This window comes from Staurois parvus, unplaced genomic scaffold, assembly GCF_062004578.1.
Source record: "Staurois parvus isolate SC_StPar_1 unplaced genomic scaffold, SC_StPar_1.0 ptg000014l, whole genome shotgun sequence".
Lineage (NCBI taxonomy): Eukaryota > Metazoa > Chordata > Amphibia > Anura > Ranidae > Staurois > Staurois parvus.
In genome coordinates this window covers 14,459,522-14,476,114 of record NW_028317810.1, presented here as the reverse complement: position 1 = coordinate 14,476,114, position 16,593 = coordinate 14,459,522, and the positions used below count along the sequence as shown (strand labels likewise).

Here is a 16,593-nt window from a genome sequence, read left to right as displayed (position 1 = left end):
GAATGCACATCACATATACTCTATTATGGAGGTGAGTATGTATGGTTTTAAATATTTATAATTAACAAACTAACACCATGCAGCTTACTATAGCAAACAGGTTTTTGCTTTCACTTCATATATAATGGAATTTAGAAATTAAATTGTATCAGTGGATCTGATTATTTACAGCCCTGCAGATTAATTGGAAAAGAATCTGAATATCAGCTGACTTTGCTCCAGTTTCATAAATCAGATTCTTAAGATGCACTGGATAAATGGTGGAGGAGGCTGGTAGAGAACCGTTTGCATAGTATAGCTTCTTACATTCACTGGGAAAAATTGTTTTTTCCCTTCAAATGCCCGACATAGCAGGAGCTATGACTCCTGTGTATATTTTAACCACTTCCCGTCCGGCCCATGTATATAAACGGCCGGACGGGAGCAGTGCAGGGGCAGGAGGCCGTTTATAAACGTCCTCCCCACTCCCTGCTTGTGCTCGCTACCTGGGAGCGTGCAGCACCACGATCTGGTTCTCGCTGTTTCCGGGAAAGAGTAGTAAGTAAGATGTCACTTCTGATAACATTGCTTACTACGTGTGAAATCTAGGAATGATCACAGAGGTCACATGGTACAAGGCTATTCACAACAACCTTGTATCATGTCACAAGCTGTGACCAATCACAGCTCACACAGTATTTCTCAATGGCTGCAAGAATGCAGCCAGAGAGAAGGAGAAATGATTGCTCTTACAGCCTTTATGGGTGTAAAAGCAATCCGTGTAAAAAAAAAAAAAAATCTTCATCACCCCCCACTAGTACAGTGTCACTGTGGTGACACTGTATTGCTAGGGTGACCATATGTAGAAAAAAAAATAAAAAAAACGTAAATAATGTAAAAATTACAAAGAAAATTATACTTTTTGGTTATAAACTAATTTGGGTTATTTTTCTTTTTTACTAAAAAGATAATTGAATAAATATTGGCCAATATTTATGAAGAAAGATTATTTGCAAAATTTTATAAGAAAACATTTTTCAAAATTTTTAGACTTTTTCATTTATATAGAAAAAAAAATAAAAATCCCAGTGGTGAATAAATACTACCAAAATAAAGTTTTATCTGTCTCAAAAAAATGCTAAAAAATTAATATGGGTACAGTGTTGCATGACCGCGCAATTGTCATTCAAAGTGTGATAGCACTGAAAGCTGAAAATTGGCCTGGGCAGGAAGGGGGTAAAAGTGTCCGGACTGGAAGTGGTTAAGGTTATTGTGCAGACCATACAATGTTGGCTTTCACAGTTCACGTATGCAGATAAGTGATGCAGTCATGTTCATCACTGATACCAAGGGGGTTTATTTACTAAAGCTGGAGAGTCCAAAATCAGACTCCCTTCTGCATAGAAACCAATCAGCTTCCAGGTATCATTGCCAAAGCTTCATTGAACAAGCTGAGGTTAGAAGCTGATTGGTTTCTAGGCAGAAGGGAGTCTGATTTTGGACTCTCCAGCTTTAGTAAATAAACCCCCAAATGTCTTGATACGTTAGGTTAAGTTGGCACCATAAATGGCTAAATCTGCTGCAGGTCAGGCCACTCCAGACCAGGACATTTTCTCTGGCAGTGCATAGCTGCAGGTGTAGGACTGCTGGAAGTTGTGGCCACTGCTTACAGATATACGACTCTTTATTTAAGACTGCTACTTTCCAATCCATGTGTTCATGTGTTTCAGGCACGTCCCTAGTTCAGGATATGAAAGCTTATCTGGAAGGTGCAGGAAGAGATTTTTGTGACATCACATTACTGCTCGATGGACACCCAAGACCAGCACACAAAGCCATCCTGGCTGCCCGATCCAGGTGCACATTCACTTCACACATTCACATTTGGTTTAAAAAACAAAAAAATAGGAACTAAATATTGGGATTTTTTTTTCTGTGGTAAATACTAGCCAATAATATTTCATTATTACGTTGACATACGGCCTCCAGAAAACTGTAATCTTACCGAAGTGCTTGTGTACATGGGATTTGCTGTCAAATGCTGGCTTTTTCAATCAAAGCTCTGCATAAAAGCATGTATTTCACTGCCTATGCATGCAGTGCAAACGCATCTCTAATAGGATACTTTGTGTCAGAGAATCCAACATTAACCAATTAACCAGGTTAAATGCAGCCTCAGAACTGTCAGCCACTATGTACCATTGAGGTATATGGGAATTTGCTGAACAGCGTTTGGCATGCATTAACAATGCCCACATACATAAGCCCCTTATATGAACAGTGCATGTTTTAATTGGGTTTGAGATGTCCAGTATAATAATTTATTGATCTGACTTGAAAATCTAGAAACATGATCGGTAAAAGCAAAGTGGCTGTCTTTTTAGCCTACATTGTATATTGTACTGTGTATCCTGTTAATTGTATCTCTAGTTATGTAGTAGATTTTCCGCATGGTAGAAATGACTGCAAGGGTAGTTAAATGAACAATGAGATTCTATCAGCTTATCGGTGAGGCAGCAGCCCTGTTTATCTACAATTAAATAGACTGGTCCTTGCATGTAAATGGGAGTAATTGCTTTCCACTTTACTATTCATCTGTGCAGCTATTTTGAGGCCATGTTCCGATCTTTCATGCCTGAGGATGGTCAAGTAAATATCTCTATTGGTGAGATGGTGCCCAGCAAACAGGCTTTTGAGTCACTACTACGATACATCTATTATGGGGAGGTGAATATGCCCCCTGAAGATTCACTGTATCCTTTTATTTTATCAAATTGGGGGTTGTGTAAAATATCAGCACCTCATTTATGCCACCATATCTATCTGTGTTAGTTGACCACTTAAGGACCGCCCTATAGCAGATATTCTGCTACAGGGTGGCACACACGCGCAGAATCACGTGTATATGTACGTGATTTTGCATTTCCGGCTAGGGGGCGTGCGAGAGCCATTCGCGGCCGCAGATGTCAATCACCGGCTCCCAGCCGGTAATTACCTGTCGGCGCCCAGTGATTACCGAGCATCTCCGAAGGGGAGGAAGATTGTTTTGTTTACAAACAATCTTCCTCGCTGTCAGCTTGAGCACAATGCTCGGGATGGCTGTGCACAGTACAGCCATCCCGATCAATGTGCTTACAGTGAAGAAACCCCCCCTAGTAAAACACTCCCAGCACACAGTTAACCCTTTGATCGCCAATCACATTAACCCCTTCCTTCCCAGTCCCATTAGCACAGTAACAGTGCTTTTTTTTTAGCACTGATCTCTGTTGGTGTCAGAATGTCCGCCGAAGTCCCGCTAAAAGTTGCCGATCGCCGCGATTACTAGTAGAAAAAAAATCCCATCATCTATACCCCCATTTGTAAACGCTATAGCTTTCACGTAAACCAATTAATTTACACGTATTGGGATTTTTTTTTCGCAAAGACATGTAGCAGAATACATTTTGGCCTAAATTTATGACAACATTTTATTTTTTTACTGGACATGTTTAATAGCAAAGTCCAAAATATTGTTTTTTTTTTCTGAAAATTGTCTCTTTTTTTGCTTATAGCGCAAAAAAAAAACCGCACTGGTGATCAAATACCACCAAATTCGTAGGAAAAAAAGGATGTCCGTTTCATTTGGGTGCAGCGTTGCATGACCGCGCAATTGTCAGTTAAAGTAACGCAGCACTGTAATGCAAAAAATAGCCTGGTCATGGGGGTAGATCCACTGGAGGGCAAGTGGTTAAATAAGATCTTGGTTGTATATCGCAACAACATAACTCAAGAAATTGCATTTTCGAAGTTCACTGGTGAATGAGCTGCGATTCCATGTGAATGATCTTTATTACAGCATTGACGTTGGCCAGGCACTCTCCAGGGGGCAAGAAGGGTATGGTGCTGGGTGGATTGGACCGATTTAGGTGTTGATCATCAGATGGTGATGGCGCACACACATTGCTTTGAATACTTTGCTCCTCTTCATAATAAAAAAGTGGAGTGCTGTATTGGGAACTGCCCACAACTTGGGAAATCTTCCTGTGCCTCAAACTGTTAGAGACTTATTACTGCCAACACAGCAAATTTAGCCAATAATCACAAGCTGTGCTAAAAAAAAGTTTGCTTTTATTGTGCCATCTATGGCCATACACCAGTAGAATTTTGTTTAAAAACACGTTCTTTTGATTTTCTAATGGTTACTGGTGTTATTTTTATATATATCACATAGTATTGTTTTGGGGTTGGTCCCATTTGGGACAGGTTGTTGTCAACTATAAGGTCCCTGGATAGGACCCTATTAATATTGCACAGTTTGATACAAACATCATGTATAAGACACTTTATAGATCCTGTAGGATCTAACACAGTATTTATTAATATTGTATGTGTTTTATTTTGCATTTACATTTTGCAGTTTATATTTTGCACTTTGTTTATCACATTATTGTTATTTATGATTTAGCGCCACACCATTTTTGCATATTTCATGGTGTTAAATCGACATTTGTTTTCAAACACAGTGATGAGAAAATTCTAGCAGGGTGGAGAGTTTTTCTCAAACAAATATATTTCTAACTGTATATGGTTTTTTTATTAGCGTAATTACTTTCATTCCAACATGTTAAGAGTGAACGGAATTTTGAAGTACTTTTGAGCAACATTCATCAAGTGATTCAATGAATGTACCCAGAGTTTTCTCACGAATGCTTGTATGAATGTTTTTTTCAAAAATCTACTAATGTATGGTCAGATTAAAGCAGAATTTTGTAGTCCTAGACATTGTAAACTAAAATATGAATGATAAATCAAAGACCTCCATAGACAGTTAAATTTCATGCTATGAGTGGCCCTGCAGGCACCACCCAGCTTGACAAGTCAGTTTAAAAATCGACTAAGGCTGGCCATACATTATACAATTTTCTTGAGATTTTTGGTTTAGATTTACCAAAAACCATATAATAGGAGGTCAAACCTAACAACACTTTCAATTGTATCCAATTAAGCAGGCTCTTGCACTACATAGTTGAAGGTAAATCTAAAGGAAATTGGACAGAAAATTGTAGAGTGTATGGCCAGCCTTAGCCAGGTGAAAGATTATCCTATCAAATGTAGTCACTGTTTGGCACCTCCACTCCAAGCATGGATGGGATGATTTTTTATTTATTTTTTTTTTTTCATTCTCGCTCTCTCTCTGGCCATCTATGGGGGCCTTTAGCTGTAAGTAGTTGCCTTCACTTGTCTGATCTGATAGTACAACATTCTTTTGGCAATGTGCATAATAACCAGGAGAAAGTCACTAACTGCTTCAAGACTCCATGCACCACTGTACTGATAGATTAAGGAAAAGGGCATCTGCTGAAAGGTACCGTATATACTCGAGTATAAGCCGAGTTTTTCAGCACATTTTTTGTGCTGAAATACGGCCCCCTCGGCTTATACTCGAGTCAACGTCTCCAGGTGTGGGCGGGATGACATGCCGTCCCTGTCATCTGGACACACCCCCGGGATCAATCCTCGCCGGTGATTGGCCGCCGGAACTGTAGCTCAGGAGAGGCACACAGGCGCCCAATCACCGGCGAGGAGGTGGAGCTTGGAGAGGAGGAGCCGAGCGGCACCGCGAAGATCAAGCGAGTGAAGAGGAGGAGAGCGGCCGGAGAAGGAAGACATCTGACCGGTAAGTGTGTACCATGGGAGAGGGAGCGAGCGAGCCCAGGCTGGAGCAGGGGTCACTATTCCTCCCCCCACTGACACCAACGATGGGGCACTATTCCTCCCCCCACTGACACCAACGATGGGGCACTATTCCTCCCCCCACTGACACCAACGATGGGGCACTATTCCTCCCCCCACTGACACCAACGATGGGGCACTATTCCTCCCCCCACTGACACCAACGATGGGGCACTATTCCTCCCCCCACTGACACCAACGATGGGGCACTATTCCTCCCCCCACTGACACCACCGCCTTATACTCGAGTCAATAGTTTTTCCCAGTTTTTTGTGGTAAAATTAGGTACCTCGGCTTATATTCGGGTCGGCTTATACTCGAGTATATACGGTAAGCTGTCCGCTTTGTTTTGCATATATTAATATTTTGCATTGCAAAGGTAAAGCCAACTGTTTCTTGTTGCAACAAGCAGCATTCCGTAGCTTCCTGTAAAGTTGGCACAATAGCCAACTCTGTATGTATGCACCTATAGATGCATGAGGGTGTGTGACATAGGTAACACAGGTTCTGGAATGCACATAAGCCTGGGTCATAACAGCAAAATGTGATATTTGCACATAGTGTACATGGGTCTGTGTCCTTGCACGCAAAGAAATGCAGTCTCTGGCCTATGCTTTACAGGTTGGACACAATACCTAGGCTGTATGTACATGTAAACATATCTCAAAAAGAATCTAAGGAGGCCTGGCAGGAAACACCTCTATTTAGCTAAGAAAACTAAGAGAATTCAGACAGTATTCATAAGTATGGCTTTCTAGTATTTTGGCAGTGTAATTGTTAACACCCAAGCAGTAAACAGCACACATGATCAGAAACGTACTTAATTACTTGGGGTGAACTTTCTGCATTTAGGGGGTGAGCTATCTGACTGATCCCCAAAGAAAAAGCACTGAACCCCTCACTTGTGTTTTGCAGTCCATCATTCTCAAAGGTGAGGTAGGAAGGTCATGTGGAATCGCATGTTTCCACAATCACAATACGAAGATATCGCTTTGCTACTTTTAGTTAGAGGTGTGTTTGTCTATAAGCAGCTTGCAGTGGCTCTAAAGTCAAATAGTTTTTTTTTTTTTACCTTTATGCATTCTATGCATTAGGGTAAAACAAAAAAAAAACTTTCAGCTGCTGTTTCTCTCCATTATACCTAAATTCTTACCTATTTTGATCCAGCGCTGTGCTCGCCTGCAGGTCTTCTCTCCTATCTCTCCTCTCACAGGCTTAGTTGAGAGCAGCAGGAGCCATCGACTCCTGCTGCTGTAAGGCAAATCCACTGAGTTGGTGGAGCGGCTGAACCGAGCTGTGCGTGTCACTGGACACACAGCTTCGTATGGTGGCACATAGAGAAAGAGAAGCCCAGAGTGCCAGCAGTGTTTGAAGATTTGGGGCTGCTCTGTGCAACATTCTTGTGCAGAGCAGGTAAGTATAATATTATTTTTTTTAATACATTTTTACCTTACACTGCTTTAATGAATAGTATAAAAGCAGCACACAATATGTACATATAATAGTGAAGAGAACTGAAGATTGATACATTTACATATCTTAGGGGTTAGCATCAAATAGAAAGCAGTTAAAAACTCGGTCCACTCACCAGGATGTGTTTTGAGGCTTCCAGCCTAGTTTTATTAATAAAGCAAGATAACACAAGATGCCATAGGACAGACTTGATTCTTCATATTTGTCAGCAAAATCTGCCTATCCTTAAAAGATAAGTTCACTTTTCCACAAAAAAAATAATAAATGCACATTTTTTGCAGGAAAAAAAAAATGCATTTATTAATTTTTGTGCTAGCAGCGTGTAAAGTATTGCACCAGTGATTAGCAGATCGCTGATGCCACGTAGGTCTCCTGCGGACTGTCAGTGCATCTGCTTGCTGGTACATCCCGTACAGGCAAGCCAATACTTGCTGACAGGAAGACTCGCTTAACTACCGCGACGCTACACAGCGCCGTGGTAGTTTGAGGACTACAAGCCAACAGTCATTAAGGATGTCGGGACTTGTAGTCCATTCATTCACAGAGGACTGTGAATGAATGACGCAGCCGTGTGGGTGGAGGCCACGCACGTCTGCGCTGTTTTTGAACAGTGACAGCTAGTACAGGGAACTTCTCCCCGTACTTTGGTCACAGGGAGGGGGTGCAGCGGGAACATGTTACATGTTCCACCTTAAAAAACTGGAGCTCCAGGTCCCTACCTTAATCTAGGCCCAGCCACCCCAAAAAGCCACCTCTAGAACCGGAGCACTGCTCCTAGATTGAATATCAGCGAAGATTCCTTGCTGCTTCCTGATTTGCTAAAAGTCCTTTGGGGCGGTGCTTTAGTTCTACAGTGGTAGGCAGGGTTTGTTTGGTACAGTAAGAGAAGCTCGATGGAGCTCTGTAGAGAGAAAGTGTGCACTAATGGGGCAGAGGGTGGACAGATGTTAGGCGTTAATTGGGCACAGGGTGGGAGTTAGGCACTAATGGGGTGCAGGGTGGGCGGAAGTTAGATGCTAATGGGACACCAGCCATGTGCCTTATTTTCTCAATTAAGCCATGCTTGTCCCTCAACACCCCGCTCTGCCTCCCCACTTTCATTGTAGCTGGAAAACTCCAACAACCACCCTTAGTAGCCAAGCACTGCACCTAGGAGAGAATATGGGCGAGATTCTGCTTTGCAGCCTCCTGATAGGCTATCTCTGGCTGGCAAGGCTGATCTGGTCCTGCATGTAACATGTTCCCAAAGGTAAAGTTATCCTTTAATTACATGCCTCCTTTAGGCTGCTTGTTCCAGACTATCGGGCAATTTGTGTACTTTAGCACTACAGCCTGTACATACTGCCTGTCAAATATAAACCCTTGTCATGCCTGGAAATAAATCCTTAACTTGATTTTTAGCTACCTGTTCTCAGCTCCATATTACTATGGATTCTTCAGCAACAGACTGCAGGCCTATTGCAGGCAGAACCTGGAAATGAATGTGACAGTTGAAAATGTGCTTCAGGTATTACTTGTTAATGATTTATGTGTGAAACCAGAAGAACCATAATAAGCTCTGTATAGACATGTGTACAAGTTATACTGTGTATTGCAGAACTTCTAATTGGCAATCCATAGAAATCTAAGCAAATGACAATACTAATATTTGTATATAGTGTTCATACTATATGTTTATACATTTAGAGGTAAATGCTTATTGATCTGAATCCTTTAAGAAATTCTGCTCCTTTTGTATGGAAGAAAAACTGAGCAGATGAGATACAGAAGTAAATAATAATGTCAGTGATTGTTATTGCTTTGGAAGCGCTGGCAAGTTTTTGGAGAAGGTAATTTCTAGCTTCAGGGAAGCAACTCTATTGCTAGTAGAAACTGTTTGTCAACTTGTGTGTAGAGGAGAGAGACTTGGTATAATCCTGTACAGTGTGATTCAACGTGTCACCTTATGTGTAGAGGAGAGAGACTTGGTATAAACTTGTACAATGTGATTCTTTTTTTTTGATGATCATTTTGTTTTTTTTTGTTTTAGATTCTGGAGGCAGCAGACAAGACACAGGCTCTGGATATGAAGAAGCATTGCCTTCACATCATTGTCCATCAGTTCACGAAGGTTGGTGGCATCTTTTCTTGGGCTCTGGGACCATGTTGTCCAATCATCTTCAGTGTTGGCGCTGTCTTTTCTACTGGCTCTTAAACCTAACGTCACCCTGTATTTGTGCATACATGTGGGTACAAAGGATCAATAGGACATTTGTCATAGTCATTTTCTTAATACTTGCATATCTTAGCTAATGGCTTCATAAATCAGATATGCCTCTCCATATAATAATAATAATTATATATATATATATATATATATTTGTACAAAGGTGGTCCTAGACAGCCATCTGGCTGTCATACAGTGCTCTCCACTAACATAGGCTTGTGTTGATTTCATCATTTTTCCATTGTGTAATGTCTGATTGAGCAGTGCTACACACAGCTACATGACCTGAATGTTTACTCATCTATGTGTACATCTTTGCACTCTCTGTTTTAGATATCGGTGCACTTGCCACTTTAAATTTGTGGACCAATAAAAAAAACTGTTAATTGTCTGTCCTGTCTCTGTGCATGGCTTCTCGTATTTCTTTAATCTCAATTTTTCATTTAAAGTCTAAGATGTACATTTTGTCTATTGCATTTTCCAAAGGAAAATCTGTACCTCCTTCTGTTCTGTAGATGTTAGGTCATGCCCAGTGCACTCCTGAAAATGGTCTATGTAGTATTTTATTATCCGACCCAGTGCTGTAAAAAAAAAAAAAAGGCTCCACCACCTCCCTTTACACAATACCTTCAGAGGTATCAACCCTAGCAAATTCCTGCACAAAGGTAATCTTATTTGAGCACAAGCACTGTAATCCTTGTAAATACCAATGACAAAATGAGTACTGTAGAGAAGGAAAATAAATGTCAGGTTTAGGAAGTAGTGATGGCTGCAGAGAAAATGGGATACTGTCATCTTTCCTGTTCACAGCAATGTGACAATAGCTATGTTAACGCCTGGTATACATGAGCCAAAAATCGGTCAGTGCAGCAGGAACCAGCCAACGTTGGCTCCGTGTTTAGAGCTGTCTGTTCTACAGAAGCCGGTTTAACAACCAGCCTCAGTCGGCGATCCTACTGGGAAACCAATGGCTGCGAGTTATATTTATTATAATTATTTAGCTGGTTAGAAGAGGATGTCATTTTTTTTTTTTTGGAAGGTTTAAAGTAGAACGATAGGCAAAACTTTTTTTTTTTTTTTCTTCATCTGGATAGAGCAAGATTTTTTTTTTTTTTTTTGCCATATTTTTCCCATTGCAGAGATTTCCCTTCGCGTCCTGTCCCATATCCAAACAGGAAATGAGAGGAAATCCCTGCAAATTAAGGGAATCTCTTGGGGACCCATTGGAAGATTTCTCCGCCATTACTTTTCTGGGGATTTTCATGATAATGGTAAATAGGACAAACAAAGAGTGTGAATCTTCTTAATGGGGCCACTGAGAGGGGTTCTAATCCTGCTACCTAAAGCTAAAAAAAAAAAAAAAAATCTTCATGGGACTGAGGTTGAGCTCTGCAGTCACTTTTACAGCAGTTGTGTTCTTATTCCGGTTCACAATCCTGTAGAATGTCGCTTTCGGTCAGTTGGCCAGGTTGACCGCTCTTTGCTTATCAGACGACATTTTCCTGGAAACTGTATATGCCGTCATAGCCTTTTGATACTGTACCTCACAATACAGCAAATTAATTGGCAACTTCAGTCACAGAGGCACCAAGTAAGTGGGCATCAACAATTAACAATTTGCCCTCTTTGAAGCTCCATAAGCTCTAATATGACTTTGTATTACTAGCAGCGCATGTACTAAATGACGAAAGTGAGGCTTGCCACCTGTTAGCTAGCAGACAAACCTAAACCATTGCCTTGCAGTTAGTAGCAATGTTGTCAGCTTGCCATTCAAGCGCCTTTTGCTGGCTGTTAGGCTGCCTTTTAAGTATGCAGGAGGCATTTGCAGATTTGGTAGGCAGCCCAATAGCCAACTGAAGGAGCCCTGAAACAGGAAGTGCTGTTACTGGCAGAATTTAAATATACATTGGGATGTTTTGGGTCCCCTTTATGGTATTCTTAGTAAATCTGTATTTCATGTAGATATAATAAGTGAAATCCGGCATCTCAGGTTCAGCCAAAGTGATTTAACAGTAAATCCTCATCCTTCTCCCCCTTTCCTTCCTTGTATCAAGGTTGCCAAGTTACCGAACCTGCGGTCACTGAGTCAACATCTGCTCATCAACATCATTGAGTCTCTGGCCAATCACATCTCGGACAAGCAGTGTGCTGAACTGGGCTCAGACATTTGAACGACGACTCTCTAGCACACCATGGTGGACTGTTTAGACATCTCCAGCAAATTGTTGAACCATTCCTTGTTGCTGTAATTAAATGTCCTAATGTCAGATATGTGGGACCATAATACTGAAGTGTCCTCCTAATAGCGGAAAGATGATCAGCTGCTGATATGAATAGCCTATTATGCTTCATACTAAAGATTTGCCCTGCACCCTTATGGCAGTAACAAGTCATGTACTTAAAAGGGACACTATAACTTTATGTTCATATTTAATATTTTTGTTTAACCGTTCAAAATTGTTTAAATTTGTTGTATGTACATAAAAGTTGCATGTGTTTATGGTTCTCTTGTTTTTTTTTTTGTTGTTTTTTTGGTAACATAAATATGGAAGAGGGAATTGGCAAACAAAGCCACAGTAAATCTTGATGCATATATTTTAGTAATTATCCAAATTCCAGTTTGTGAGATACTCAGATTCACTTAGAATCGCTCCATCTATGGCCAGCTTTGGAAGATGCCATTTCCAGTCAGTGATGATGGGGGAATCCCTTCCGTGGAGTCATTGTGTTCTCCCTGCAGGAGTCTTTGTCCCTGCCAGGAGAACACAGTGATTACTGCTAGTGGCTATAATAGCTTCTAGCAATAATCAAATGTAAAATCTGACAGCCTGGTTGTACCCAAGTTCATCGATCAATTTGGGTACATTCAGTCTGCCCATACATGGTTTGAATCTATGGCCGGCTTTAGGCTTACTGCTCAAAGCTTATGTAGAGTACTCCTGGCCCTCATAGTGGGAAATTATTACAAAAGCAAGTATTCTGCCCACAGCAGCCAATCAGAACAAAGTCTTTTTTTTTCTCTGTGTAGTTTCCAAAAATAAACAATATATACTAATGTGGTATGGATAACCAAAAATCTTTTATCTGCTCCAGTTTTCCATAACCTCATAGAATGTTCAAATATAACTAATTTTTGATTGTAAGAAATGTTGGGGACAGAAGCAACCACATCATGACAATTACTTACACAATAGAATGCTAAAAACACAGAATTTAAAGAAAACTTTCATTCACATGGGTGTACCGATCCATACATCCATGTGAAGGGGTGATTTTTCACCTGTATGGAACGCACAGGTTTCCATGCAGGCAGCCTGTTCAAATTGATGACAGGCGGCTAGCTGTATGGATCTCTGTGCACATCCTGGAGTGGACATCCATGCAAGTCTGATGCAGAGAGTAGGACACAGAGCGGGGTCTGATCTATGCGATGGACCCACAGGGATGTACACTCTGGGATGCACATGAGTGTAATGATTGGTATGCCTGTGTGAATGAGGCCAAAGTCTCCAAACAAGTCCTCTGTGTAATCATTCCTTGTAAACATTAGTCTAAAAGGGTATTAGCTTGCACTAAGTCTATGCACAGAGTATGGCCAAGTCGGACAAAGTTGGTGTGTCAAAGGTCAATTCAAAATTCTGGATACAATGGAGAATAAAAATGGCTGTAAGATGATATTCGCAAATATTCTGTAGTATTTGGTTTTATCACACTGAGTGACCAAATTAATTGATCAACGATTGTACTTGGCTCACGTACTGACTGAACCCTTTGCTTTAGCCCTGGTCACACAGATTAAGAGTTATCTAGCCACAGTCTTCTCTAGCTTTTAATAAATAGCCTAATGTTTTTTTTCCTTCTAATCTCTTTTATGTCATTTTAAACATGTCATTATACAAGCTGCTGTACTGAAAGATCTTGTGTGTATTTATTGATTTTTAAGGCTTACATTTTTTTTTCGTCTGTTTAAAAGAAACATGGAGGGTGCTGGTTTTACATTCTGAAAATGTTGCTGGCTTGAGTGCTTTGAGTTGTTAACCCAGAACAGTTATGCTGTTAAGGGCTTCTAACTTTAGTTCTTTTTTTGTTTTTTAATGTGCTTGTTCCAGGCAAAAATTACTGAGGGTAAGCATAAGAGCCAAGTGCCTAGCAGTTAGGTCAGCACTGATACCCCAATGTTTATATAACTGTTTACTTTAGTAACCCCAGTCCTTTTTTTTTCTTCACGTTAGGCATAATGTCACTACAAGTATCTGTGTGGTTTGTCTATAGGACCTGGCTTTATTTTGGTTAAGTATCAATACCATGTTGAAGAACACAAATATTTCAGTATCTGTTTGAGGCTTTTGTACTTGAAATCATGAAGCACCTTGCATAATAATTTTCCCACACTGGTTCTCGAGATCAGAAGTGGTCTGTCCCCCCACTTGGGCATTTTGGAATAGCAGACACTCCAAGCATTGCTGTTCTTCCTCCTGCCAATGGGGACTGGTTGTTGAAATCCCAGTCTGGCCTAATTTTGTAGAGATCCTCAGTATCAAGTTATAGCTAAAATGCATGTTTTGGTGTGTATAGTTTTGTAAGCATCTAGGTGCAGCACTATAATAGGGTCATACATACAACTGACTGAAACCATACATGGCTGTAGATTTTACACACATATACATGTACACACTGTACGCATCTAAACATAAGTACTTTAGGCTTGTATTTTATGCAGGACCTTTTGCTACCTCTACCAGCAAGAACCTCTGCTCCATGCAGTTAATGTGTATATATTAATGAATGCTATATGTTGAGATGAGCTATTGTACGTATGGTGCTGATGGGCGTTTGCATGAGATGGGAATTTGCAGTCCCATACAAGTCTGTCTAGTGGAATGCAAAACTCACTTAAATCAGGTCAAACAGAAGTGAACTGCAGATCTGATTTGCCTATCAATTACTCAAATTGAGGCCATCAACAAAAGCCCAAAGCCCTTTTCAACAGTCTCTAAATGTGACCACAATCCTCCTTGGCTGTTATCTTCTGGTGCAGCAGGGGTTAATGGAGGTGATGGAGCTGTGACAGGCACTCATCAAGAGTGCCTGACTATGTTTGCCCGTCTGTCCAGCTCCTCCATTCATAGAAGCTGAACTATAATTGATAATTGATCTGTGAATGGAGCATGGGCGAATGATTGGAAGGTCTGTCCCCTCAATTCATGGATAACATTTTGTTCTTAGAAGCTGTAGTATGGCTTCTAATGAAGGAGCTGAGCTCTATGAATGAAGGAGCTGGGCAAAAAAGAGTGAATCTTAAAGCAATTCTAAAGGTTCATTTATTGGAAAATAACGAACATGTTCTACTTGCCTACTATGTGCAGTGGTTTTGGATAGAACAGCCTGGATTCTCTTCTCGAATCCCCTGCAGGCTCTCCTGGTTCATCCTTTCTGTCACGTGCCCCCACAACAAGCAGCTTGCTATGGGGGCACCTGAGTGTGTTCCCAAGCCATTGCTCTGTGTGTCCATTCACACTGAGCTGTGACTTGGCACCGTCCCCTCTCTCCTCACTGGCTGTGATTGACAGCAGCAGGAGCCAGTTGCTGCCGCTTGCTGGCTCAGCCAATGAGGGGGCAGAGTACTGGGACATCTGAGGCTGTTGTGCACATCGCTGGATCTCAATGGGGCTCAAGTAAGTATTGAGGGGGCTGGGGGCACTGCTGCACATAGAAGGTTTTTTACCTTCATGTGTAGAATGCATGAAGGTAAAAGAAACCTGAGTTTCCAAATGGTCAGTCCGCCCCTGCCCTTGAGCCTTTAGAACCACTTTAATGAGTTCCTGTCACAGCTCTGTTAGCTCCATTAACCCCTGCCACACTGGAGGATTACGGCAATGGGGCTTGGAGGGGGGGGGGGGGGGTGGAGGTGGAAGCAGAACGGACACATGGCATTTATTGTTTGTAACCTTTTGCTGATTTTGATTTTTGGAGTAAACTTCGGCTTTAAAGTTTTGCCTTTGAAGTGGAACTGTACCCATAACAATTTGATTTAAAAAAAAAGTTCTTTAGCAAGGAGCATACATACCACATTGAGTGTGTGCCGTACATTTTCTGCACAATGCCAAAAAAATAGAGCGCAACTGAGCATGTGCAGAGGAGGGAGAGATGGTGTATTACTGGATTTTAAACAGTATAGGCATTTATTTTTAATGCTTTACATAGCTATGCCTGCAAAAGGGGCCAGCCTGAAGTGATCTATTAGGATTTCTTTAAACTTCTACTTTAATTAAATATTCCCAGGTGTAACTCTGGCATCTTGATCAGTGTGATATTGTAAAGCAGGTCCATGAGAATAAACTTTGTCAGCTGTACTTATGACCTGTCTAGTGTACTTTTACAGGAAGCTGAAGTATACCTTGGTCCTAATGCTCAATACATCCTCAGATTGCTGGAAACCATGTAATCTGCCTATTGTATTCTACATTTACATTATCTGCATTGATTATGGTATGCTTATGTTCAGAAACAAGCAGTCTGTAACTTGACATGGGCAACAGATTTTAAACTTTTCACTTCAGCACAATAGATCTTTTAGGCACCTGCACATGCATAGCAGAATGAAGAGTCAATGATGAAATATATCCTACTGAATGACTCAAAACACTGCATTACACTTTTTGGTTCCTGTTTCTTTTCATTCTTAGAGCAGCACTGTATCCTGGGAACTGTACGTTATAATACTACCTGTTAACAAATAGTAATGCAGAGAATGACCCTAAATGCTTTTCCATGATTGTACTACGTAAAGGTAGTGCTAGTCTATGCTTAATTTACAATAAAATGTTTATACTGACAATATTCAAGATTTATATCTGTAATATTTAGTAAAGGACAAGTTTCAAATACCTGCCTGCATGTGAGCACCCATGTATCTGTGCTGCAGAAAACACAGTTAACTTCCCCTCCTGAGCAATACCTAAAGAAATTCCAAACCTTTAAGGTCTCTGTTCAAGCATTAGGATACATGTATTATATGCTCGTGTGTCTTGCATTCTGTATACTCTTGTGGTAATATTACCCATAGAAAATGACAAATAAAATTCTGGTAATATTTATCAACGTATACTCCTTTATTTCTCATTCATACTGTCCTAGCTTAAGTAACCACAGGAAGGTATGCACATTTTGTATTTGACCTTTTCAGTCTGAAAGCCATATAAGAAAACCAACAAAAAGTGAAG

General features: G+C 40.8%; 1 protein-coding gene across 4 annotated transcripts in view; it reads left to right on the top strand.

Annotated features, from left to right (window-relative positions):
* LZTR1 (leucine zipper like post translational regulator 1) overlaps positions 1–16,467 on the top strand; it is a 40,027-nt gene extending 23,560 nt beyond the window's left edge. For 2 of the 4 annotated variants that reach the window (XM_089677620.1, XM_089677613.1), the window contains 5 exons: positions 1,710–1,836; positions 2,583–2,732; positions 8,566–8,671; positions 9,194–9,274; positions 11,425–16,467. In XM_089677620.1, the coding sequence (XP_089533746.1) occupies positions 1,710–1,836; positions 2,583–2,732; positions 8,566–8,671; positions 9,194–9,274; positions 11,425–11,541 (581 nt within the window). In that variant the 3' untranslated portion in view covers positions 11,542–16,467. The remainder of the gene's footprint in view (positions 1–1,709; positions 1,837–2,582; positions 2,733–8,565; positions 8,672–9,193; positions 9,275–11,424) is intronic. The other 2 variants (XM_089677627.1, XM_089677634.1) reach the window with 2 other exon arrangements.
* The last annotated feature ends 126 nt before the right edge of the window (positions 16,468–16,593 follow it).